Source organism: Mesoplodon bidens (assembly GCF_964165515.1).
Source record: "Mesoplodon bidens genome assembly, chromosome: 12".
In the NCBI taxonomy this organism is placed as follows: Eukaryota; Metazoa; Chordata; class Mammalia; order Artiodactyla; family Ziphiidae; genus Mesoplodon; species Mesoplodon bidens.
In genome coordinates, this window is record NC_138168.1 from 36439390 (window position 1) to 36466966 (window position 27577).

General features: G+C 42.1%; 1 protein-coding gene across 2 annotated transcripts in view; it reads right to left on the reverse strand.

Annotated features, from left to right (window-relative positions):
• The window catches only part of SIM1 (SIM bHLH transcription factor 1), a 68928-nt gene that overhangs the window by 27436 nt on the left and 13915 nt on the right, over positions 1–27577 (reverse strand). For both annotated transcript variants that reach the window (XM_081250750.1, XM_081250749.1), the window contains 6 exons: positions 27320–27413; positions 26694–26798; positions 26474–26559; positions 25553–25752; positions 25231–25337; positions 24462–24609 (listed from right to left, as the gene is read on the reverse strand). In XM_081250750.1, the coding sequence (XP_081106876.1) occupies positions 24462–24609; positions 25231–25337; positions 25553–25752; positions 26474–26559; positions 26694–26798; positions 27320–27413 (740 nt within the window). The remainder of the gene's footprint in view (positions 1–24461; positions 24610–25230; positions 25338–25552; positions 25753–26473; positions 26560–26693; positions 26799–27319; positions 27414–27577) is intronic.

Genomic DNA, 27577 nt, shown 5'->3' on the forward strand with positions numbered 1-27577 from the left:
CCACAGCTAAATTATATGATATGCTCATGAAGATGTCTTGACTAAAAAATACATTTTTCATTATTTTTATATAAGTAGAAAATAAATCTGTAATTCAAATTCACTGAGCTTTTGTGTCCTCACTGGTAAGATATGGATTATAAAATCTACTCTAAAAATTTTCTGTGTGGGGTGAGCACCATAGACAATTGACCATCTGCTGCTATCTGATCACTGGCAAGAAGAATGTCTTCTATCAGCTGCTCCTAGATCAATCATTCTAGGTAAACATTACAAATATTCGTATGGCTAGCAAACTAGTGTATCTAGCTTATTAGTTAAAAATCCCTTTCGGGACTTCCCTGGTGGCGCAGTGGTTAAGAATCCACCTGTCAATGCAGGGGACATGGGTTCGAGCCCTGGTCCAGGAAGATCCCACATGCCACAGAGCAACTAAGCCTGTGCGCCCCAACTACTGAGCTTGCGCTCTAGAGCCCACAAACCACAACTACTGAGCCCACGTGCCACAACTACTGAAGCCCGCGCTCGCCTAGAGCCTGTGCTCACAACAAGAGAAGCCACCACAACAAGAAGCCCGTGCACCGCAACAAAGAGTAGCCCCTGCTCGCTGCAACTAGAGAAAGCCCATGCGCAGCAATGAAGACCAAATGCAGCCAAAAATAAATAAACAAATTAGTTAATTAAATTATATATTTTTAAAAAATCCCTTTCAACAGGCTAACTAATTCAGTTACCTGAGGGTACACTTTCCCACCAGTTCTTTTTACTCCTTCATTCAGTAAATATTTATTAGGCTCCTAATATATACCAGACTTTGTGCTATATGGAGATGAAAGGATAAATAAGGCATTTAGAGTCCCTGCCCTTGTGCAGATTACAATCTACTGGGGAGAAGAAATAATAAACAAATAAACAGAATAACTGCAGACTGTGATATGACCGGGATAAAGAGTGTATCTCAGAAAGTTCGTTACAAAGGTATTGCTGAGGAATTGAGGGACTACAGATGACAGCTTGGCCCTGCCCCCAGCTACCACCTCAGCCTGCTTCCAGGCAGCGGGGAGTCTCAGTTCACTCCTCACCCCTTCCCACTGGCAGCCAGACTAAAATGTTTCAGAGTCTTCTTTGTGAGGACTCGTGGGAGAATTTTCTCTCAGGTTCCAGAACTAGCTGAGCTGCTCCTGAGTAATTGATTTCTTTTTATCTCACAAGCACTGTGAATCATATCATTCATCATATTTCCCTCTTTGCAATGAAGTCAAAAAGCCCTGAGCCCAAGTCTGATGTGTCACCACCTCTAGCAAGTATACAAGTCCTCAGGTCAGGCATTTTGGGCAAGAAACTCCATGGCTTCCTTTATTTTTTCTTATCTTATTTTTCCTTTCTCTAATGGGTTCACCTTTTCAATCATTTTCCATGCATTTTCAATGCTCTTCAGATTAAGATAGCTATATTCAGTGTAACAAATTGATAAAATTATATATGTAAAAGTGACTGGCAGATGTCCATGGTTCAGTGAATATTCATTAACCTTCTTCTCCTTTTCCCTACCCATTCTTCTACAGAGAGATCTGGCAAAAGCAAAAGTATAATTCAGGCAAGAAGTTCCTCCTCAAGTGACCAGGAATAGAAACCAGCTAAAACAGGTCCAATAATTTCACTGCAACTAACTGGAGTGTAGTGATAGATGTCAACAAATTGCAATGGCTTCTTATCAAACAGTCCATCTACTCAGTGAAAGTAAAAAAATAAATAAATAAATAAATTCACCTATGTGAGTAACAAAAATTTAGAAAGTAGGGACTTCCCTGGCGGTCCAGTGGTTAAGACTCCACGCTCTATGGCAGGAGGCATGGGTTTGATCTGTGGTCAGGGAACTAAGATCCCACCTGCCATGTGGCCAAAAAAAAAAAAAAAAATTAGAAGGTAGGCATGGGAATTGTCTCCTGGGCTTGGGGAGTCTGATCACATCACTGGTTTGCTATACACTCTAAGCTCTAATCGACTCCCAAGGACAACACATGGCACAGGCTCTGAGCATTCCCTGGTCAGAACCTCAATGCCCGCCAAAATGTGGTGCCCACCTATTTTTCTGACAATATCTCAGAATTTTCCTTCATTAGCCCCTCACTTCATCCAAAATAGTTCTCCCCAAACTGACCTTATACTTTCCTGATTTTCTCTCTGCTCCAACACATACTTATAAAACCCCTCTTATAAAGAAATATCTTAGATCCCACTCGCCTCTAGGAAGCCCTTCCCAGCTGCTAAGCCCATCCATTCCTTCAGTATGTGTTTACTAAGCATCTTTGTGGTGGCCATGGGGACACAGCAATGAACAGAAGGACTAAGTCACTACCCTCATGACCAAGGCACCAGGGCCAGTTCCTGAGGGAAGTGGGGAAGGAACCAGAAGCTTATCTCTTTCCTCCTCTAATCTTATTTTTCAAGAGATTATGTCTTATCTTTCCCAGTGGATTCTAAGTTCCTAGAAGATTAGAGTCAAGACCTACTCTATTCCAAAGGCATTTTGCACAATAGTTCACATAGATGGAAGAGGAAGCAGGTAAGGATGCAACTAAAAAAGGACTGTTTTCTTCAATGACTACTAATAACTTGGAACCCAACAGCCTTTCTCTGGGGAAAAAGACCCCTGTGGGCTGTGCGTCCCCAGACCCACCTGGCCCTGAGATCACATGGATATGACAGTGAGCAAACTAGGCTCTGACAGGAGGTAGAGCCCCCATCCTTGACCATCTTCTGTGTCAAATGTACTTCTGTCTGCTGGGCAGCAGAGTATCCATCCAGTCCCTAAGACTGACAGCAAAAATCATGCACCCCTGAAAACTGGCCAAATCATTTTTGTCAACTCATTCTTAATGCAACATTTCAGCACAGAGACTTCTTGGCTACAAGCAGAGAGTAAACAAGGATTCACTTTTCTCTTGCACACTATCAGACCCCAGAGTATGCATCTCAACTATTGAAAAAGTCTCTCCAAAATTTGTGCATAGTTTCCAATGAAGAAAATACTCCAAATTAAGTAGGCTTAAATAAAATTTGAAAGCCAGTAAATGCTTTAAAATTCTACATATACACATGAAAAAGCTAATAAATACAAAAAGAGTTATACTTTGGGTACACCAGTTAAGATATTAATGTTCTGGTGCACCAAAAAATACAAAAACAAATCCACCAAAATTAAGCAGAAGATCATGAAGTCAGGTAGATCACAGTTTGAGCCTCTTACTGTGTGACAACCTGTCTAGACTTTTCCTCCTTAAAATTCACAGGGATGTGCTGAGGTTCAGATGAAATATGTGGAAAGCTTATAGCACAGTACCTAGAACATAGTAAACGCTCAATAAATAGTATTATTTCTTCACTTCCACCCTCGATGGCACTTTTTGGCACCTGATTTCCCCAAAGTGATAGTTGCACTTTGGTAGCAACGGTAATACATTTCATTACAAACACTTCCCTATGCTGTATTTCTTTCCTTTCTACCCCAAACTCATTTTCGTTTACTCTGTTCCTTTTTAGCTTCTAAACTCTATTGTAGCGTGGCCAGCATATTTATTAAGTTCATTAAGTTCTTTATTGCTAAGTCAGCAAATGAAGACCATAGAGCAAGACAGACCTGGCACTCGGAGAGGAGCTCCTGTTTCTCTGTTCGAGACTCTAACAGCTCAAAAGATGTGTTAGGATGAAAAGCACAATAAAAAAATACCCACTTAAAGACATTTCAAGTACGGTTGATGTACTGCCAAGAGCAACTCTGCATGGCAGATTCACTGAGAACAAAGCATTTGTTTTACTTTTAGAATTCTATTAAATTGAGTATTTCATTTGTATAGATTAAAGGTCTAGATGCTGATGGGAATCACATTACTGAGTTCCATTTCCCTCCTCCAAACTCAGACACAAAGAAGAGTCTGGCCCTACCTCTCCCCCTTCCCCCAGTGAGGTGTATTCTGGTATACACACACATCCTCAAAGTTAGGTGTATGCCTAGTAAAGCCGTTCAGTGCTTCCCTGTGGAGTGGGACAAAATAAAATACGTGGGTGCACAGAACTTAGACTCTGAAATAAGTATGATGAGGAGCTTGACTTAGGTGACTTTAATAAAGGAAGGACTCAGCCCTGCTCAAGCTTTCTTGAGAAGCACCTCACAGACCATGTTAAGGACCCCATAGGTAACCCTCTCAAGGGCAGCTCATGCTGTTCTCTCAGATATGACTGGCATATTGAAAGAGGAACTGTGACATATGCCATTTGGCATATTTTTCAATTTACTTTTTTTTTGTTCTTTTTTTAATGACTTGTACCAGCGCCATAGACATCCTCAGGTACCTAGGCTCTGAAAGCTATGTGAAATGGGTAATTTGCAATCACTAGGACTTGCAGCTTGTCAATCTCACCCATATTTACACAGACGAAAGTAATCCTCTTATTCCATTATGGACAGTCAGAAATCATTCAATTTGCAGAATTAACCATCTGAGTCTACTCTAAACTTTATAATAGCCATGTACATATTTGGAATTACTCAAATTCCAATAGAATAAAAGGGGCTATTTTTGCATCATTGGCCTTGTCAGCCTTTCCTTAAGCAATATTCCATGACCACTCACAAGGTAAATGCCAAAGTGCCATATGGGAAGCTCACTGTGATGCCCTTGCAAAGCAAATGAAAGGTGTCTTCACTGATGAAAGGTACTGTCAGCTTCAGAGAAATGCATCAATATTATGTCTATCATTTTGACTGGGAGACTGGCATCCATGATGCGAACAGCAGCACCAACATATGCACGGCCTTCAAGTGAGTTGGAATGAGTATACAGAGAAGTAATCAACAGTATTTGATCAGCTCATGCTGAGTCAAGATTCTTTGCAAGAATTTCCCTCTTCAACTCTGCCTTACCCTTTTCTGCTTTTGTTTCCACTGAATTTTTGTTTCTGTCATGTCAGTTTTGGAGCTGGCCGTTCTGGAGTTTGTTGACTTTATGTAATGTGGCAATTCGTAAAAGATGCTGCCAGATTTCCCAATTGAGCTTTTTTGTTTTTTAACGGCTGAAGGTGATCAAATTACCGAGGAAAACGTGGAAACAAAGACATACAATTGATTTGGCTCCAAAGGCGCTGACTGAAATAAGAAAAGGATTGCATTAAACCATGATCGGATTAAGTAGGAATGACTGTGCCTTATACTAAACTTTTTAATTGGATTCTAGAGTCACTGTTACACGAAGTGCGTGACCTTCTTTATATTCTGGCAGAGTTACTGCCTGGCCACTGGGTAAACCTTTGCAGCAGAGAGACCTACTTTCTGTTTCATTTTCAGGCTCCCACAGAGCCCAGCAGAGATAGCTGATAAGGAGGATTCCATACTGTGAGGGGCTCACAGACTTAGACAATCTGCTGGGAAATTAGGCTAAGGCACCCTTGGAAATGTAATAGTCTCATACTAATAAGTGGATTTGTGTTTGCCCCTTGTGGTTTTCTCCATTTGATTTGGTGATTTTAGTAGTTCCCCAAAGTCTTGGGGTTTACATAAACATTGCCTAGAAACCTCTTTCTCCTCCATTTTGTAGGTTTCATCCAACATGCTATGGAGTGGATGGCCTCACAAGGGTAAGGGATGACTTACCCTTGTCGTATGTGAGAGTATTACATGATAGTAAATGAGGTTTACTATCACATTGTGATTTCAGAAAGGAAAGACAGGGATGTAAACAAACAACAACAACCAAAAAGTAAGTCAAAAACTATAATGTAAGATATGGCAAAACCAACCATCCTCACAACAGGGTTAGTGTAACACCTTCATACAAACCCATGACACAAGTTGAAATATAGTTAAATCCAGACCTGTCACCATATTGCATCTGACTTTGTTTCCTTCTCCCTATTGGTCACAGTGATCTCTCCCTGCTCCCTCCTCTGAGCTCCTCTACCAGTCACTGTCCGCCCCCCCTCATCTGGCACTTGTAAATCTATCTCACAGTGAATGGCATATCTTAAATTCCTTCTCTTCTAATAGTCTCTGTTTACTGTCTAGCACAAATATCTTACAGAGAACAGATGCTCACCTGCAAGTGATTAACAAAATAATTCTCATTGCAATAAACTTATTCTACTCCAATCCGAATGACCAAAACTTCAAAAAACTGGCAAACTTTTCTACATAAATAAGAAAGGAATATCTGCTAAGTAAGCGAGTTTATGTGAGGGATTCTTAAATTCCCAGATTATAATTAATAATGATCATTCTGAAATTCTGTGAGATCTTAAGTCAAAGAAACAAATCATATGCTACCGTTTTAGTGGTATGTATATTAATTAAATGCACTTATTTTTTATCAAGGTATAATTCAGGCATGGCATATGTGATATTTAGGCAAACTAGAATACTAAATTAATTTCATCCTCAACCATGTCTTTGGAACCATTACAGTTGTAATGAAGGGGTGAGTAGGAATAGTGCTTTAAACATTCAGAGAAACACTTCTAAAAATCACTAATGAATACAATATCTCTGCAATAGAAAAATATGAAAAGGATTAAGCAGTGTACAAATTGCTGAGAAATAATTTTTTAAAGGTTTTGCCTCACTACTACTAACCTGTGTGAATTAAGGCAGCTACCAGATGTCATTCTTGCCTTTCAAATTGGCAAAGATTTTTTAAATGACAAAAAATCTCAATGGAGGCAAGGTGAAATAAATGGGTATTTCTATATTCTACTGCTAAGACAGTGAACTAGCAATGTTTATCAAGAGTCTTAGGAGTGTTCATACCTTAAATCCAGTAATTCCACCTCTAGGTATATATCTTATGAAAATAATCAGAGATGAGTATCAAAAGTCTATATATAAGGGTGTTTATCAGCATAATTTCTTCTATTTAATTATAAACAAATAGGAAGAACCAACAATAGAAGCATTACTTAATTATGGCCTACTAATGTGATAAAATATTATGCAGTCATTCAATTTTTTTTACTTTAACAATGTGAAAAATACTATTGACAATGTGAAAAATTTTCTCTTTTTAAATCAACATGTACTGTATAGGCATGTATATGCATGTACCATAGTGGGAGGCAAAAAAGTAAAATGTTAAAAAACTAAAATGTTAACTAAAAATGTTATTTTCCAGGAGATCTGGAAAATAAATTAATGATGTTCTTTGCATTCTCTTTATACCATTCCACATTATCTTAGTTTTTTCTATAATAAACATGTATGACTTTTATAATCAGAAAAACATTTATTGAAAAAGAAACACTAATTGAGGCAAATTTCAGGCACTCCTACCTCATTGTGAAATGGTTCCCCAATTTCTTTTCCTTATATATCCAGGGTTACTTCTTTGTGAATGTTAAATTACAAAAGACAGAAAGCACTACAAAACTTCTTTTCCCACAGGTTCAACTTCTCATGCGCACCATTTATAATTTTTAAATGTCCAAATGACCTTATGCTCTCTTGGTGCCTGTACATTTCACTTACTTTCTGATCTATTTTCCACCCTTCCTACCTTACAGAATTATCTGTCTCTGAAGGCTTTCAAGAGAACTATAGGACTTTATGTTTCCTTCTTTGGAGACTATAACTTAAAATATTACTTATAACTGAAAAAAAGAAAGTCTTGCCACGGAGCTTCTTAAAACAATTTAGTTTCATATGAGTTATAGATGACATATTTGTCATTGTTTAAATGGCATAAACCCTACTTTGGGGCCACATTTCTTGTTCTGAGGAACTTAATTTTTTACATTCAGAATTCATTCTATATCTAGCTACTAAAGTTTTAGGTATGTTTGTGAACCTTCCTGGTCTAAGTTCCAAATCCTATTGATCTTATAGCTGTGCTGTTTCTTATTTTCTTGAGGTGGACTTTAAAAGTTAGATTCGAATAAATTAAATGCAAAATGTGCTGCCTCTTTCATCAAAGGCGTAAATTAAAAATGGTCGGTCTCCTTTCCCAGGAGAATCCCTAATTTTAGCCCACTTCTGGAGGGAAAAAAAAAAAGCCAAATATAAAGAAAGAAAAAAATGATATTAATATAACCAAGTTTTTCTTACATTAACAATTTTTCACAAATAGAAAATAAAATGCACACATGTTATTCTGGCCCCCTCTTTTCCATCTCTTTGCATTCTGTCTCACCTCCCCACCCTCTCTGTCCACCCCTCTCACCTTCACTGTCAATTATTAAGCTGATGTCTTTCAAATATATGTTCTCGGGCTTCCCTGGTGGCATAGTGGTTGAGAGTCCGCCTGCCGATGCAGGGGACACGGGTTTGTGCCCCGGTCTGGGAAGATCCCACATGCCCCGGAGCGGCTGGGCCTGTGAGCCATGGTCGCTGAGCCTGCGCGTCCGGAGCCCGTGCTCCGCAACGGGAGAGGCCACAGCGGTGAGAGGCCCGCGTTCCGCAAAAAAAAAAAAAAAAAAAAAAAAAAAAATATATATATGTTCTCTTTAGAACTCTTCCAATATCTAAGATAGATATGTGATGGGGGAATCCATCACCTAACACCTTATATTTGGCTGAGGTTCTATTCTCACAGGAATAGCTTTCTCACGTAGTTCTTCTGACCCTTACAAAGCTGATTCCTAAACCCTAAAATCCTCTGGTAGAGAGGGTGAAAGAGCACACCTCCTGTTTTCAACTCCACAAACTCCAGGAACAGAAAAATACCTGTAATCATGAAGAAATAATCTTTCCCCAACACTGGGATCCTATCCTCAAGATCTCAGGGCCCCCCAATTCCCCACAGTGTGTGAGGAGGCCCCACAAAGCCAAACCTCATGGCACTGTTGGAAGCTCCGCCCTTTCCTACACAACACAAGGCCCTGGCATGTCTGCAGATCACAGAAAAGTGGAACCTCAGTCTTTGAACTCCCTGGGAAAAGATGGAGCAAAAAATGATGGCATGATGCGATGTTTTCAAATGCACAAAGTCTTCATCTGTTTAACTTAAATATTTTAAAATATGTCCTATAGCATTTATTCTTGATTAAACCTCTTCTAGATAGTTAATCATTTAACGGTTTCTTTACAGTTGCTGTGCAAACAGTTCATTCATACCTAGGACATATCAAATCTCACAGATGTGTTCTTTAATTGGATTCATTTATTTCTAATCTCCTTAAGTCCTTACTACTGTAATGCTTAACTAAATATACATTAAACTCTATTATTTAAACAGCTAAAATAAATTTGAGATGTATTTTATGAATAAGAATTCACAATTCAACAAATGTTTTATTATCATTATTATTATTATGTGCCTTGGTATTCAGATATTTTAAATTGCCTCGTAAATAAGTTGTGTTTTAACAAAATAAGTTCTGAATTGTTGCTAGAGATTTTGAATTGCCCACTGAAATGCCAAATTTTTCATTGTCGCCATATTTGGGGTCAGAGAGCTTGTATAATACTCTACAGAATATATAGTTATAAATAGAGCCTACTACTAAAGACAGGATAGGCAGCTGCCTGCTTTTATTACCTTTAGGGCTGGAGATGTTTCCTTGGCTCCCATGAAGATGTCTCAAGAATGGTCTAGTGGTTGATGCTCAATATCTGTTGTTAGACATTTATTTCTTTGGCTTTAGACAGATGGCTCAGAAAAGGATAATAGGGTAAGCCTCATCTATTATCTTTCATTGATTCAGTTTATCAGCTTCTTTCTCTAGAGCAGTGATTCTCAAATTTCAGCATGCATCAGAAGCACATGAAAAATGTATTAAAACACAGCTTGCTGGGCTCCACTCTTTAGAGTTTCTCATTTGTAGGTCTAGGGTAGAGCCCACAATTTGCATTTTTAACAAGCTCCTGGATGGTGCTGATGCTGCCAGTCAGGGGACCACACTTTGAGAACTAGAGCAGTTGTTATCAGGGATGAGAGAAACTAAAAGAATCAGTTGAAAGAAAGGGCATCAGAGAGAAGATGGAAAACCACTGAAAAGGGAGGGAACATTCCAAAGACAAAATTCACACTTTCCCCAGGGCCTGCCCTGACTGCATATATTTCACCAAACTATTCCCATCCCTGACTGTTTGCTTCCTTTCAGCCTCCTCTTGGGCACTTTCTATTCCTGCAGACCCTAAACCACTCAGAGCTGTAGGGCTTGGTCTTCAGGCTGCTTCTCTATTAACACCCACTCCCTAGTGATCTCAGCCCCTCCACTGGCTTTAAATTCCATATGCTGATGACCCTCATCTTCAGCTCAGACCTCCTCACTCCAAGACACCCAGATCCAACTGCCTACCTGGTGTTTCCACTCTGATGAATAACAGGCAACTCAGACTAAACATGTCCACACACAACCCTTGGTTGCTGCCCTTTCCTACAAATCTACTTCTTCCCATGATTCACTCAAGTGGCTCAGACTAAAAACCTAGGTGCTGCTCTTGACTCCTATTTTTTTCAAAACTCATATCCAGTCCATCTGCAAACCCCATTGGTCTACCTTCAAAACATCCTGAATCTGGGGCTTCCCTGGTGGCGCAGTGGTTAAGAATCCGCCTGCCAATGCAGGGGACACAGGTTTGAGCCCTGGTCCAGGAAGAGCCCACATGCCATGGAGCAACTAAGCCCGTGTGCCACAACTACTGAGCCTGCGCTCTAGAGCATGCGAGCCACAACTACTGAGCCCACGTGCCACAACTACTGAAGCACGTGCGCCTAGAGCCTGTGCTCCGCAACAAGAGAAGCCACCGTAATGAGAAGCCCACGCACCGCAATGAAGAGTAGCCCCCACTCGCCACTAGAGAAAGCCCATGTGCAGCAACAAAGACCCAACGCAGCCAAATAAAATTTAAAAAAATAATAAATTAAAAAAACAAAACAAAACAAAACATCCTGAATCTGATCCTTCATCACAACCTCCCTCTTTCAAGCCATCATCTTCCCTCATCTAGGCAATTACAATCATTTCCTAACTGGTCTCCCTGCCTCTTCCCATCACCCACCCCAAAGCCTATTCTCCACATCAGCCAGATGATCCTTTCAAAGCTTAAATTACTTTATGCCATGCCTTTGGCTCAAAACTCTCCAATGGCTTCCCAAAGCCTTTGAGACCCAATATGACCTGACTCTGCCTATTCTAGCATCCTCTTTTTCTGCTCTTCCCCTCTCTTTCTCTGCTCCAGCCATAGTGACCTCCTCCATTTGTCAACCGGTCAAGCTGATTGCCACCTCAGGACCTTTGCACTTGCTTCCCACTGCTGGAAATATTCTCCCTGCAGGTCTTGGTATGGCTGCCTCCCTCCCTTCATTTAAGAGTCCTCAGAGAGGACTTCCCTGACCACTTCCATCTCTTTGTCCCTTAATTTTTTCCCCCTCATTTCCTGACATTATACAACATATTTACTTGTTTATAAGTACTATCTATTTCTTCCCACTAAAATTTATGCTCCATGAGGGTAGGAACCTTGTCTGTCTTGGTCATACCAGAGTCCTACCACAGAGCTTGGCATGTGGTAGACACTGGGGAAATACTTGCGGAGTGAATGCAAGAAACATGCCCAGTTTTCAGCAGAGAGGACTATGCTCTACAACATTTCTTACCATCCTCTTAATTACAGTCACAGAAATTAAGCTAATTCTAATGATAGAAATTTGCTTATAATGAAGGTCCTATTGAGTCAACAAGATAAGACACAAATAGAAAAGAGATTACAATGTGAAATGCCATGTAGCATCTCTAAATATTTTCCCCTGGTTTTCAATTAACCCTCACAATGAATACCACCCTGCACTTTGCTATTTCTTGAACTGCTTTAATTGCAGGAATGAGATTGACACCCATTCTGCCCTCCCTTTTGTGGGCTTCATCCTTCCAGCATTTCTGAGCTGTAACCCTGCAGGGGTCCATTACCTAAATCCAGCACAACAAATACTTCACTTTGCCAGGACTGTAGCAAGATTTCAACAGCTAATAGAAATGCTGTGACGTTACTAGTCTCTTAACGGCTTTTTTTTTTTTACATCTTTATTGGAGTATAATTGCTTTACAATGGTGTGTTAGTTTCTGCTATATAACAAAGTGAATCAGTTATACATATACATATGTTCCCATATCTCTTCCCTCTTGCATCTCCCTCCCTCCCACCCTCTCTATCCCACCCCTCTAGATGGTCACAAAGCACTGAGCTGATCTCCCTGTGCTATGCGGCTGCTTCCCACTATCTATCTACCTTACGTTTGGTAGTGTATATATGTCCATGCCACTCTCTCACTTTGTCACAGCTTCCCCTTCCCCTTCCCCATATCCTCAAGTCCATTCTCTAGTAGGTCTGTGTTCTGGAGGGAAAAAAATGCTGCTCTTTTCCTGTCGTATATTTGGACACCGATATCAATTAATGGGAGTGTTGAAAGAAGTAAATCTCGTGGGTCCTTACCTTCAGCCACCAGAACACATTACAGTCATCACAAGCACAGAGAGTGAAATGAATGACCGAGGAGCAGAAGCAAGCCACAAACCCCTAAAAATGCTCTGAAACCAGGATTCTATTTTTATCGTGGTTTTCAGTAGGAGGAGGAGAGAGCCAGCACATTCTCAGATTGCATTACTAGAGAATGTTGCTATTCTCAGAGAGACGTAAAAAGTGGCAAGGGACTTGGATTTAAAAGTACAAACACAGAGAGAATCCCACTTTAATGGGCACCATTATGACATCCAGTTCAACATAATGAGGCTATTTCCACGATCTGGCCAGCAGCCCATATTAGCACGGCTTTACTGATGTGGATACAACAAATTCTGTTTGAACAAGAAATCCCAGGGAAAAAAAGAAAGAGATCCTTTCACAAGCTTTATCTATTTAGCAATCAATCAAAGGAAAGACATCCTTCTAGTAAAGACAGCAGCTTGCATTTGAGTCCTGGTAAAATATTAGATGTTCTAAATAAAATAATGGTCTACAGGTGATGCTTCTGGACTGCTGTTTTGTGAACATGTCATGACTGTTGGCGCTTAAACTGGTGGAGGGGAGATGGGCTGGGGCCTGGAAGTGAGCATACTGCATGGCAGCTGACGGGTTCTGGGAAGCAATGGAGACCCCATATTGAACAAGAGAGTGAACTATCCATAGACCTTGGTAAAATCTCTGCAAAACATCCTATTACTTCCTGAGCAATAGGTGGAATCATAAAATTGCCAATTTTGGACTATTTCAATATACAGAAATGGCAATTTCATATGGTTCACCCTAGTACAATGTTACCAGCTTAAAAACAGCATACCAAAGAGGAAATTGGATGGGCTCTGGAGTCTGGGCCCTGGGTTGGTATGCTCACTCTTGAGCTGTGTTATATTGGCTAAGTCACTTGGCCTCTCTGAGCCTCTGGCACAAAATAACCGCCCCTCAAATGCGAGTCCTTCTTATTCCCCAACCTTTCTAAGCTTGGCAACAAACAAGAGCACCTTCCCACCCCTCCTTCAGCTTGGAGCTGACAATCATCTTCCAGTCTCTCCAGGGTAAGGCAGCAGCAATGCCTGGGAATTTCCCTTTACAAAAGAAAAGTTTAATTATATTAACCTAAAATAATTAGCAACACTTCCTAAAAATGTAATAAATCGGCAAAGACTATTTTGACTCTAGAGATTCTTCAATTTAAAATTTGCTCAGATGCATAATCCTATTAGAAGTCAGCCCCACAAAATATTCAAAACTCACATTCAAAGCAGAACAAAAATCTACTCAACATCATTCCAACAGGACAAAAGTCAACCTGGGCACAATTGCTCTCTCTCTCTGGCTCAGGTAATGAGATACACAGGACCTGCCCTGGGTAATGTCCTTGTGAGAATTAAAATTGGACTTCTTAGCCTGCAATCGGTTACCTTGCTGCCAATCATGATCTCCATACACACACACAAACACACACACACACACACACACACACACAGCCCTCTCTCCAGGGGCCTGGCTCCTCCCACTGCATCCTCTCCTTCCCCACCATCTAACCAGAGGGGAGTCTGACTGCCCCTGCAAGCTTATTCCCCAGGGGTGCCCTAACAGTCCCAAGGTACTTTGGGCCCTCTTCCTTCTAATTGTGGATGGAAGCACTTCCCTCCAGGAAGGAATCTCAGTCATCAGCAAACCTATGGAGAAATCAAGGTAGGCTATTGCTTGGACTTGTGCTTATTTCTTTTTCCTGCAGATATTGTCTTGTTCATTTTGATGTCCTCAGAACCTAGCACTGTGCCTGACACATAATAGGTGCTCAATAAATCATTTATAAATGCTTAAAGACCTATTAGCACTAACCAACTGAAGGATGGTCTCACAGTCCCTTCCAGATGCCTCAGAATGTTTGGTGACTTATTCTTGGGCAACCCTCGGCCTTCTGAAGACTTGTGCTTTCCCTCCTTCAGCCCAAAGACTCACAGACGTTTATTCTGCGTTTACTGGCAGGCCAAAAATTATCCTATTTAATTTCACTGAAATAATCACCCTAATAATTCACACTTATCCCACGTTACTTTGTAATCAAGCACAGTGCCAAGAACCTCACACATTATCCATTTAATGTTCATAATGACTCTGTGAGGTAGATATAATTATTACCCGCATTTTACAGATTAAAAAAAAGACAGTGAAGTTAGTAATTTGCCCACAGTCACAGAGTTAGTGGCAGCGCTGGGATTTAAATAGGCAACAGACCCAGAGCCCAAACCCTTAACTAATATGCTATATTGCATAATAAAATGTAGTGATATCTCATTTCATAACACATTTTTCAAATATCTTGTAAAACATCCCTATGGTTATCAGAGTTTGAAACATCTAAGTAAGAAGCCTAGGGGTTAGGCTGCATCATATTCTAATAGTAGGATTACAATGTCAAACGCAGCACTGGGGAGGCCTTCCGGTTCTGCAAATCTGGAGCTGGCCACATAGTTTCTTTGCACCTCCCTCTCCTCCATTCTGCTTCTGTTTGTTGTCCTAATGTATATCTCACATTTACTTCCTACAAATAATTTAAAAAATACAACCATTATAACACTGTGGTGCCACTGTGTATTCATTTCAATAAGATTATAAGTTCAATTCAGAATACTGACATCCCTTAAAACTTTAAAAACTATGTCCTATGCCTGGATGCTAAAAATATATATATATTTATTATTAAAGTCAGATGAACATGTTGAAGATATACTAGTACTCATTTGAGAAAGGTAAGAGCTTTGGGGAAAATAGTTTCCAATCCTGATGGAACACGCTCAGTTCCAACAAAAAAAAGTTCAGGTAAAAAGGTAGAGACAGAAAGAAACCCAGCTTTGGGCTTCCCTGGTGGCGCAGTGGTTGAGAGTCCACCTGCCAATGCAGGGGACACGGGTTTGTGCCCCGGTCTGGGAAGATCCCACATGCCACGGAGCGGCTGGGCCCATGAGCCATGGCCACTGAGCCTGCCCGTCCGGAGCCTGTGCTCCGCAATGGGAGAGGCCACAACAGTGAGAGGCCCACATACCACAAAAGAAAGAAAGAAAAAGAAAGAAAGAAAGAAAGAAACCCAGCTTAGACAAGAGCAGTGAGACAAGCACAGCTGAATCGAATTTTTAGAGTGACTAACTGTCACAGAAATACTTATGGAAAAAGAACAATGGGACAAATGTGTGGAAGTCATTGTTTCATCTCAAAAGATCCCACTTCTGTCCAGCCCTTAAAATTCTACTCCTTCCCTGACACCTCCACCTTCATTTCAAGCTCCTTTGAATTCTGTGCCCTTAGCAAATAGTCCAGGTGTACCATATCATTTCAAACTAGACTAATCTGAGTTCTTAAATATTTAAATGAAACTTTTATTTTGTCAACTAAATTGTAAACTACTCAAGAGAAGCCAAGACTTCTGCTTCATGTGTACACGCAGTAAATCATTGCAATCTGCCATCCTCTGTAAAACACTGGCGAGATAGCCATACCCAGTCCATGTAGAGAGATAGGGAACATACAAAAGCCTCCACTGATCATCAAAAATGCCACTGTCGCAGGTTTTATTCACTTTAAATTATAATTACTGACTTGGAAAAATTGACAAAACACTGGTTCCAACAAAATTAACCTCAGAAATTTGATAAAAGCTTAGTTTCTTAGAACCCTCTTTTTCCTTGTAAACACCATTTCACCATGTAAGGCACCTTCTACCTTGCCTGGTATAAATAAGGCACTTGGTAAATGCTGGCTTACCTCCATCCAAGCAGAAATCTCAGCTCCCTCTAGAGCATCCAGTGAAAAACAGGGTGAGCTTAATCAAACTATAGAAGCCACCACACACAAATAGCACAATGCTTGGAGGGGTGTAAATGGAAGGACTGGGGAGGAGAAAGAAAATAAACACTTGAATTTGTGGATTCGAGGATCTTGAAATCCAAGTTAAAGAGGGAATTATTCATCTCCTTCCAAAGTATTTCAGTTGACGTCACATAATTGGCAAGAGCTAATAACAACAGTTAATATATTTTGAGCATCTGCTTTCTGCCAGGTACTGTGCTATACATACATTATCTCATTTAATCCCCCTCGGTCCTTAAAAAGTGTGTGCAAATGTCTCCATTTCACAGATGGGAAAACAGAGGGTCAAAGGAGTAAAGCTGTGCTCAAAGTCTCACAGCTATTATGCAGCAACGCATATTCGAACCTGGATCCATCTGACACAAAAGCCCATGCCTTTCCCTTGCAGGTTGCTTCGAATGATACTGTGCTTTTCAAAAAACAAAATCATGATCCTAGTGCAATATAACTTCCCAGAGTAAAAGTCACAGGTGGTAAACAGATGGCCCAGACTCAGCCAGACCCCTAACGTTGTCAGTGGCCAACAAAAGCAAGTTCCTCTCTCATGGCCCTTAGCCCTGCCCTCACCATGGACCACCTCTCCCCACTGCCAGCTCTCTGGACCTTGGGATGCCTGCAGCAGGGGGAAAGGAGATGGGAAGTTACTCCTTCAGACAAGGCAGAATGTTAAATCCCTCCACTCATAGGCACTTGGGTATTTCCAGGTTCCATCTAAACGCCAGCCAATCCTTTTTGCATGATGGCTTAAACACAGACACCAGCACTTCAACCCAAATGAGTTTTCTATCACCGCCTGCTCATCTGGAAAGATGTCACAAGCCAATGAGAACAGAAAACAGAGAGGAAAGCACTGGATAAGGGGAAGGAAGTAGCAGCCTTTTACTAAATTATCAAGATATGCATAATCCAAAAAAAGTAAATCAACTATCCTTCAATTAAAAAAAAAAGGTATGCATAAACCACCCACCTCCGCACACATACATCTTGTACCAAACATAACAGCGTTTGCCTCATGACTACACTAAGTCAAAAGAGAAAAACATGTTTCTCTGGAGTTCCAGTAAAGCCTAATTTGAATTTGTCCATCCATTCACAATAACATGGATGAATCCCTGCCTTCAAATGTAATGATCCATGTTTCTCCATGATGTGACTCAAAGATCAGAACCCTTCTCCTCCCAACAGCCAGAGAAGAGTGGTCAGGCTGGTCATTTAGTAAGCACCAAGCGGCCTCCACCCAGGAAGTAATGGGGAGGTCCTGTGAGTCAGTGCCATCCAGGTCAGGGTAACAACAAAGGAAGGAGTGGAAGCCAGAGGGGCCTGCGGAAGGGGAAGCAGCCAAGCAGCAGCACTGCCAAAGGGGCAGAGGATGACGCACCTGCCCAGAGCATGCTGGGAAGCTCTCCATCCCCAGCCCCACGGACAGAGTCCCCAGGGGACAACCTTTTCTGCCATTATCCTTCAAAAACAGAAAAGGGCCAGTGCTGACCCCCAGAAACACACACTCTCTCACTCCCTCTCTCTCTCTCTCTCTCAAATAGCCTGCCACCACAGGAGGTAATTTGGTGTCTCATGTGATAATAAAAAAGGATGACTTGGTTTGCCAATTCACTGACTTTTAACCAGAACATAAAATGTGAAATCTGGCTGCAGAAAAGAAATAATTAGTAATAGCAATACTGTATCTGTGTAATCTAAAGGCAAGCAATTCAATAAAAAACTAAAATGTTTGCAGGCCACATTTTTTCTTACACAGTGAAAATGCCCTTAAAGGAGAAAAAAAAGATACATTCTTAATTGAATGTCATTGAGAAGGTAGCACTGCTAATTTAATCCCCTCAATTGTCAATACCTGAACATAGTTGTGAAGCAGCAACACAGAGGCAGCATTTTAATGTTCCATCATGAGACCAGATGAAAGCCTATCCAGAAGCTGGGTGGCCTAACACTACAGGCCTTACTCATTTAAAGCCATTCCTCTCTCCCAGACATTTTCTCCCCCACCATCACCATACAGAGAACTGGGGGATACGGTTGACATTCCAGGCTTTAACCCTGGCTTCACTACTTACTCAGCAGATCTGACCTCAGTTTCCTCACCTAGAAAACGGGGAGTGTGATCCTGGCCCCAATCACTGTACAGAGATGTCAAAAGAGCAAATTAAGCAATGAATGTGGCAGCGCTTTAAAAGAAATATGTTTTTGGCATGGAGGGAAAATGTTGAGTATAAATGAGAAATTCAAAACTAAATACAGATCATTTTGATCAAAAAAAATTACAATTGGGCTTCCCTGGTGGCGCAGTGGTTGAGAGTCCACCTGCCAATGCAGGGGACACAGGTTTGTGCCCCGGTCCGAGAAGATCCCACATGCCGCGGAGCGGCTGGGCCCGTGAACCATGGCCGCTAAGCCTGCGCGTCCGGAGCCTGTGCTCCGCAACGGGAGAAGCCACAGCAGTGAGAGGCCCACGTACCGCAATAAATAAATAAATAAAAATTAAAAAATTACAATTAGTGAAAAGTGTATGAAGGATAAGATTATTTAAGTAAGTACTGGTATTAGGTACTATAAAACAGACTAAATGTCCCAGTCCTTTCCTTTAATAAACTGTTTTGGTAGTTATAAAATTATTATTAATTACTATTTATAGCTTTGGTTGTTATAAATTACTGTCTATACAAATGTGTTTTCAATTTGTTTCTATGACCATTCAGTTACATAAAAGATCATTTGAAAAGGACAACAGGGGCTTTGATGTTCAATATTATCTTAATAATAATTCAACACAATTAGGGATCAAACCTAAGTTATGGGTATACATTGGTACATGATTATTATTTTTCATGATCAAAAACATTAAATCTATGCAATGAGTGCTCCATCGATCTGAGGCACGAGAATAAATTATTTCATATTTTGGTGTAGATTGCTAAGTCAAAAGGTGCTTCATTTGATATTACTTGTAATAGAAAAGGGTGGTTTTGCTACAAAAGCCAGAAAAACAAAGTCCATTTTTATAACTACTCAAATTACTGGTCAAGTTTTTAAAAAGCATTTTCTAAAATTTCCTAGCAGTAATAGCAATAATATCACGGGGCCTTTAAATTAATTTAAAAATCTTTTAATTTAAGTGCTCAAATTAGCTCAGAACTATTAACACACTTGAAAGGCAAACTAATATGAGCATATTTTAATGTCTGCTGCTTTATTGTAAGGATACGTAAGGGTTTATATTCACAGAATATGTTAACACTTAAAAACCCTTTTTAATTGTGAGTGGTTTTATGCAAGGAAGAACAAAAATTATGGGACCTGCAATAATTACAGTGTAGACACCGTCTTTTTTTTTTTCTTTTCTATGAAGGAAGTATGTCTCCTTTGGCATTTGCCCTAACTTTTCTACAAATTCAAAGGATTATTCAGTAGATAGCAAGTGTTATATAGACCACTAATGTAAATTGTCTCTACTTGTTCTGCTTTCTGTAACACTGAGATAGAAACCGTAAGACAGAAAATTACTTTCTTCTATATGTTCAGTGAATCACTCTAAAACAGCATGTGAGATTTTCCACTGAAACGCTGTTCTACTCTAAACTTAGGAAATAAACAGAGAAGGCTTCTTTATCAACAACAATAACAAAAAATGGTTGAAGATATTAAATGTATCTGATTCCAAAATTACCAAATTACTCTGAAAATCTTCTTACTTTCCAAGTGAAATATCAGAAGTGTATTAGCTTACAATTCTCATTAGAAGTCTAGTTTAAAATACACTAACATTTACTACTATATCCTACAGAAGTCCCCTCACAAAATATTGTCTATCAGTCATCCAAAATGAGGTCACGCATCAGTGAGTACTTGAATTTCAGTGGTGGCTTGTCTTTAATGGCATCCGTAAACTAGATCTCATGTATATTTTTGCAACCTTCTACACACAGTAATTTGAACACTTAAAATGTGCCATAATAAATGTACAGTGGCTATGTAGGAGAATGTTATTTAAGGATGATGTATCATGATGTCTGTAGCTTACTTTAAGATGATTCAGTGGAGAAAAAAATGTATATACAAATAGACATATATATAGGAAGAGAGAGACAGAAAGCAAATATGGCTTGTATTATAGATGATGTGTATATGGATATTCATTGTACAATTCTTTCAACTTTTTTGTATGTTTGAAAGTTTACGTTTTAAAATATTTTAAAATGAGATTGTTACACCTTATTGGTTAATCCTTAAAAGTAGATTTTAAAAGTTTAATTTTTAAAACGTAAAGAGAAGCAAGACTCTTCATTTTTCTAGAAATTATTTTTCACAGCTTATTGGGTGTTCCACATTTTCAATCTTCTTCACATTAAGTACTAATGTTTTCCATCTGAACTGGCTATGAATAACTAACACTACTAATTAAACAAACTCGAGGACATACAAATTCAAGAAAATTACTTTGGTTTTACACCGTATGCTCTTTTTCACTCTCCATACTTTCTGGACTTGCCCCACATTCACTGTTACTAGACACTAGCTCCATTCACCTCTCCTCTTGAAAATAATCAGGGAGCAGGGCCTGTCATACTTAACACTTATTTCAAACTCCGTGGGCACTCAAAGTTTATAAGAAAGTTTTTTTTTTTTTTAAGCTAACAGGGTATGTGTGTCTTATAATAAGTCGCGAGCTGGTCAGCTTTTTTTTTTTTTTTTCCTGTTTTGGGGTTTTGTTTGCGGGGGCGAGTTTTAATGAAGACCTATACAAGCTTCAGGGAACCTCAAGGACCCAGAGAAAAACTAAGAAAAAAATTTAAATTTAATCATAATGTCTTCTCCCTTTCTTCTCCAGATTTCCAGAACACCAACATTTTGTACAGTGGTCAGACGAAGGCCAGTAAAAACACCACCTGCCTCTAAAATTCCTACAATCACTGTCGCAGCCGCTTATTAAAACAAGGTTACTGAACATTTCTATTCATCATTGCTTTTGTTAGATAATAATGACTAATTTTTCTAGGCATATTTTAACTTCAACAATAAATTTACCACCAGGAACTTAGAAAAATGAGTTTCTGGGACAGTGTATAGAATACTGGACCTGTGCCCTTTAAAATGGTCACTTTCATGAAAAACAAAAATGGCATGAGGAAATGTTCTAGTTAAAAGAGACTTAGCGAAACAGAAAGCTGAATGCAATGTGTGATCCTGGATTGGATCCTGGACCTTAAAAAAAATAATAGAAGTTTTTCTACAAAGGACATTACTGAGACAACTGGAGAAATTTGAATAAGGTCTGTATATTGGATAATAGTATTGTATTTGTGTTAAAGTTCTTGCTTTTCATAATTCTACTGTGGTTATATGAGTGAATGTCTTTGTTCTTAAGAAACACACACTTCAGCTTTTAGGAGTAAAAGAGCTTGACGGCTGTACTTACTCTCAAATAGTTCATAAAAAGATAGTAATATTTGTGCATGTATATGTACATGTTTATATATTTGGAGGGGGAAAGGGAAGGAAGGGAGAGATTGGGAATGCCAAAGCGTAGTGGCAGAATGCTAACCACTGGTGAAAATCTAGGTGAAGGCTATACAGTGGTGCTTTATACTTTCTTACACCTTTTCCAAAAGTATAAAATTATTTCAAAATGACTTTTTAAAAAAATACTTCAAATAAATTGAGATTTGTCCAATTTAAAAAAAAATGAGTTTCTGATGAATGTAGCTTCCACCAAAATGCCACACCTTCATTTGACCAATGACTACTTAAAATTCTCTCTACTTTCATGACATGAAAACCCCTTCACAAAGCATGCTATTAAACTGTCTAAATTTGGAAAGCATCTGGCCTGTCAAGTTATTTGGGGGGCTTGTGGTTTTAAGTATATTGTTTGAGGTGGTGTATTTGGAAAGAATTCACTTATCATTCTCAGGCTTCATAGAGAACTAGCCCTGAAAACAAATGTATGTGGTAGTTCACTGCTACCATAGAGAATCAATAGCCATCTATTTAATTTGCTAAGACAATGTAAATTAGTAACTTCCAGCCAGATGTGTGATATACACATCAAACAAACTGCAACCTGTTCATTATGAAAATCTTGTCAACACACACAGAGCCACTTGATGACATTCCATCTAAGGCAGTTTCCACATTTGCAGCTATAAAAATTGTCCTAAGAATTTTTATACAAAGAATTGGAGCTGAGCCTCATAAAAGGGTAATCAATTTCAGCTTTTCATCTTGTGTGCTTCTGTGTGTTTATTTCCACTTTCATTCAGAGGTATAAAACATTCAGGAAAATGTGTGCGATGTTATTTTTCCCTCTGTAACTCATTTATCCTCATTACATCTTTTTAATCTGATGTAGAGTTGGGAGCCTAATCCTGCAGCTCTGAGGAAGTGTGTAGAGTGAAGAATGACAGAGTCAACAGAAGAAAGAACGTACACTTATCCCCTGGAAAACAAAACAGAATATTTCAAAATGACTCTAAACATAAATTAAGTGTACCCATTGGGAGGTCTAACTTGCATTCTGATCATTTATATGGGGATGTGTGACTATATACCCGCTGTTTGATAAAAAATGATTATAACCACAGGCACCCACCATAGAACAGAGTGTATGTATAATGCTCGTGATGTCTCAGACATACAAAGCACCTTCTTAACGAATGTCCGTTTCCTTTCCATGGTGAGCAGACATAATTTTTCACTCTTTAATATTTCTACTCCACAAAGTGGCTTAGTTTATGAATTATGTTTTGCCATTTTCTCTTACGTTTATTTTAACAATATGAAAAACTGCATTCATAAAATAGATGGTTTTGTTTCATGGTACCTCAAATACTGGGATGTTTTCTGCTCTCTGTTAAAATCCACAGCTCTCTTGCTATTACAAGAGCCTAACAGTATTTGTTTTAATACCACTTACTAAAAGGAAAGAAAGAAAAAGGTTCTTCTTAATAACCAGCTATTATTCTTGAATGCTGAATCCTCATTTAAAACAAGTTCATTTTCCAAGCCTACTGAATTAAATTTTCTTATTAAACAGGGCACAGAGTAAATAATCTTATTGCCAAGCATAATATTTCCAACTACTACATTTTTAATTTGTTAATTTAAAAGAACGTGAAATGAATCTACTCCTCATGGCCCATAGTACAGTCTGATTCCAAATAGCACCCTTTAACCAACTTCCTAATGTCAAAATAGCATTTCTACTAAGTGCCCTGGTGTGTCAACGCTTCCAAAGTAAATAACTGCTGAGGTAACCTAAAATCACAAGAAATTCACAAGAATTTCAACCTCTACCAAAAGGGAAAAAAAAGGTAACTGCACACAAAAGGGTTCTTCATAAAGGCTTCAACCCCAAGCACTTTTATTTTCACAAACATTATACAGAACGTGCTTTCTTCACGAGAGGCACACCAGGACACGTGATCAGCCTGCAGGGCCACACCGCTAACCAGAAGTGATTATTGTTTCTAGAAAGAGTAAGGCTCCATTGCAGCCACCGAGGCCGCCCAGCCAGCCGCGCCCGCAGGTGGCACCGCGAGGCCGGCTCCTCACGCAGCGAGGATGCTGCACAACAAGCCGGGCCTGGGCGCCCGGCCAAGACGCAGTCTTAGCTCAGGTCGGGTCCCTTTGCTTTCTGGAGGTTAAAGTTAGACCCTCCTGGTCACTTAAACCCCCTTTGTGGTTCAAGGAAGGAATCACTCTCTCAGAACTCTTAACTTTGATTGGAGACTCTGGTTAAAATTAAGAACTTCAAACCCAGCTTTGAAAAAGTGAAACAGATGTCCTGTTTATTAACTATAAACGGCTCCGTACGTGGGACCCTCCTCTCTCTCTCTCTTTCCTGCCGCATTGTTTTATTTAATGCAGAGTTAGATTAAAAGGTTAAAAGAGAGAGAGTAGAAAGCAAATATGGACTGTGGATGGGAAAAGTCCTAAATCTTTCTCTAGAACGTGAGAAAGTCTCTTCATAGCGGCGAAAGTGCTGGAGCTGGCCCTCAGCCAGCGCTCAGGGTCAAAACCGGCGTCCCCCGCGGACCCCAGTCTCGCCTAACCCGGCCGTGCCCATCACCTGCACCCTCGTGGAAACCAGGGTCGCCTGCAGTGGGCAAAGGGGTCCCAGACTTGCACTCACGTGAGGACATAGTTGACGCTGACGATACAGTGAGGCCTGGACGAGCGGCTGTTGTGCACGATGGTCGCATAGCTCTGCACCCACACCCAGCCGCCGTGCTTCGCCAGGAACCGGTAGTATTTGGTGGTCACCTGCCCCTTTACCAGCACTGATGGAGAGACACAAGGCAGCTGATGGTGAACGGACCCGCTCCTGAACCGGCCCAAATGTAATCCCTGGCGGTGGGAGGGCGGGTCCCCCGTGAGCCCTAATAACTGCTCCCAGGGCAGGAGGGAGAGACAACCAGAAGGTTCCCAAATGAACCGACTGTCCTGTTCATTTGCATCGAGTGCTCCGGTCCCTCGAGGTTAGCAAGGAGGGCAAAGTTGGGGGATTCCTGGCACTCGATGTTCTACCTACGGAAGGGAGGGTCTGGGCCGCTCAGCTCCGATGCTCACGTTCCCTGTCTCGGAGATTAAACTCAAAGCAAGGCTGTATCCAAAGCTGAAGCGAGTCAACACACGCGTGAGCCAAGTGGCCGAGCCTCGGTTTCCGTTTCCATCTTGGTGGGGGAGGGGGGCGGCTATCAATAGGTGAACAAGACCCCTCCTGGGAGAACTTCACCCAGAAACTCAGAGGCTCTCCCTCGGCCTGTGTGAGGGCCCGCGGATGAGGAGGGAAATGAGGTGGGACCGGTGCTGGGGCAGGAGCCCGCAGGGCCTCTCCTACCATCCCCCCACCCCTCCCCCCACCGTCCTCTGCCCCGGGGCCGGGCAGCGTGGCGCCTTACGCAGGTGGTGGGCGCAGCGCAGGTGGAAGGTGTCGCAGCCATGCACGTGGTGGTACAGGGTCTTCTCAATCAGGTCCTGAGGCTCGTACCCCGTCAGCTCCGCCACTCTGCGGAGAGCAACCCCGGCGGGATGAGCGCGGGCTGCTGGGCCGTCCCCACCCTCGACAGCCGCCTCAGCGCTGGGTGCCCACCCTCACTTCGCAGGGCCCCGTCAGTCGCCTCATCTGCAAAATGGGCTCACAAGGTGGACGAGGAGCTCTCAGTGACTGAGCGGGGGCCGCCCTCCCTCTAGGGGTGACCCCCTCCCGCCCTGACCGCCCACCTGGAGTCCAGGAAGATGAGCTTCATGTCCAGGCTGGCGCGGAACATGAACATGTTGCTGTGCAGCTTGATCTCCGTGACGGCGCTGGGAGGCAGCGAGTGGCCCACGGCCACCAGGCCCACGTTCTGGTAGCAGCCGTCGAAGGGGGACATGTCCAGGCTGTACTGGCGGATCTTCAGGTAGCCGCTGCAGTGAATGACCTGAGGCGGACGGCGAGGGCGGGAGACTCAGCCACAGCCAGGAAACATCCAAAAAGGGGGGGAAGGGACTGAAACTTTTGGAGACTCTCCTCGGCCACAAACGCCTGTGGGCCACGCCCTCACATTGAAGCGTCCAAAGTTATTGGGGCTCCAACGTATCTCAAGGGAACGACTGTACTGCCCCAGTGAGCTCACCTGGGAGCTGAGGAAAATGCAGAGGCCTGAGCCCGGCCAACCCTAATGCATCCGGATCGCGAAGTGGGGCCCTGGAACCTGCATTCTGATCATGTTTAGTGCTTATTAAACAAGGAAAACTTGGATTCCAGCTAAAGCGCTGGTTCTTAACCTCTGGCAGGGGAGGGGGCGGAATCTGACGCTGTGCGTAAACTCTACGAATCCACCGAAGTTACCGACCGTTTCAGACGCTTTACACACCCCTAAGGCCCATTGCGTGTCCCAGGTTAAGACCCCCAGCGGCCAGGCAGCACCCGGACCCAGTGAGACGTACGCAATCTTAAAACGTAGTCCTCAGGTGCTCGCGAAGTTTAATGGCCCTGGCGGTGCGCCCGGCGCTGTGACGCGTGAGGGGCACTGTGGTCCCGGCGGCCGGAGCCTCCCTCCCACGCCGCCGCACGCGCCTCTGGTCCTGCCCCGTTCACCTGCACCAGGCTCGGTGGCCGCGGCCGCCACGGGGCGTGGATCTCCCCTCTCAGCCACGCACCTTGTAGCCGCCGCAGGTGAGGCCCGCGTTCCTCTTGGCCAAGACGCACTTCATCCTCAGGAAGAAGGAGCGCTCGATCTCGTACTCTGGAGAGAGGAGCGGACGGAGGCGCAGGACGTGAGGCCAGCGGCGCGGCGCCATGTCCCTGCCACGGCTAACGGAGGAAGAGCTACCAGGGACTGCGATGGGCCGGAGTGTCGCCGGCGCGCGTCCGCCTTACCCTGGACGAAGTGAGAGTGGTAGGGCTGGTGGGCCGTGAGCACCGCCGTCATCTCATCGTGGTCCGCAGGGTGGATGTATTCGTAAATGCTGTTCCCGGTCAGCTCTACCTGTAAAGAGGGGGATATCACCTTCTCCGAGGAGGTGGGCTGCCCCACGGAGGGGCTGGAAGATTGAGCCGGGGGTCTGCAGGGCTATGAGGACAGGAGCCACAGCTCTAGAGTCGGTCCTGAGTTCTAATTCCAGTTCTGCTGCCTGCTACCTATTGCAACCTATCTAAGCCTCAGTTTCCTTATCTATGAGAGGAAAGAATAATAATAGTAATTGAAGTAGTAATAGTAGTAGCTTCCTGGCAATATTCTGGTGAAGACATCACGACATGAGTATGTAACCACCTCCCATGGTCTTTGGCTTATGGTAGCAGCTCAAAAAGGTAGCCACTGTTTGGGCTTGGGGTGGATGCTAAAGGATAAGTAGAGAAAGAGGGAGACCCAGACCTCCTGCCAGCTGAGATGTTTCCAGTCCCAGAAACACGTATAAAAGCTTTGGGAAAGCCCCACCCCGACCCTACCTCCAGCCTCCAGCCCTGGCTGTAAACATTGAAGGCTGGAGGTGTGGACCACTCACCTACCTGAGAAAGACCCAGGTGGACTGAGGCTGTCTCCGAGATGTACATGATCTTCCCATCTGGGGCCACCACAAAGATGAAGCCATCCAAGGTCTGGGGAGACAGAAACCATTGAATGGAGAGCCCTCTGGGCCATCGAGAGAAACTGGGGGGGGGGGCGGTGTACAGAAGTTAGAGAGGTTCTGCCAGAAGTGCAGAGGGATGGAGTAGACAGGGCCTGGCAGGAAATAGGGCAAAGAAAACCAGCCACAAGGGTC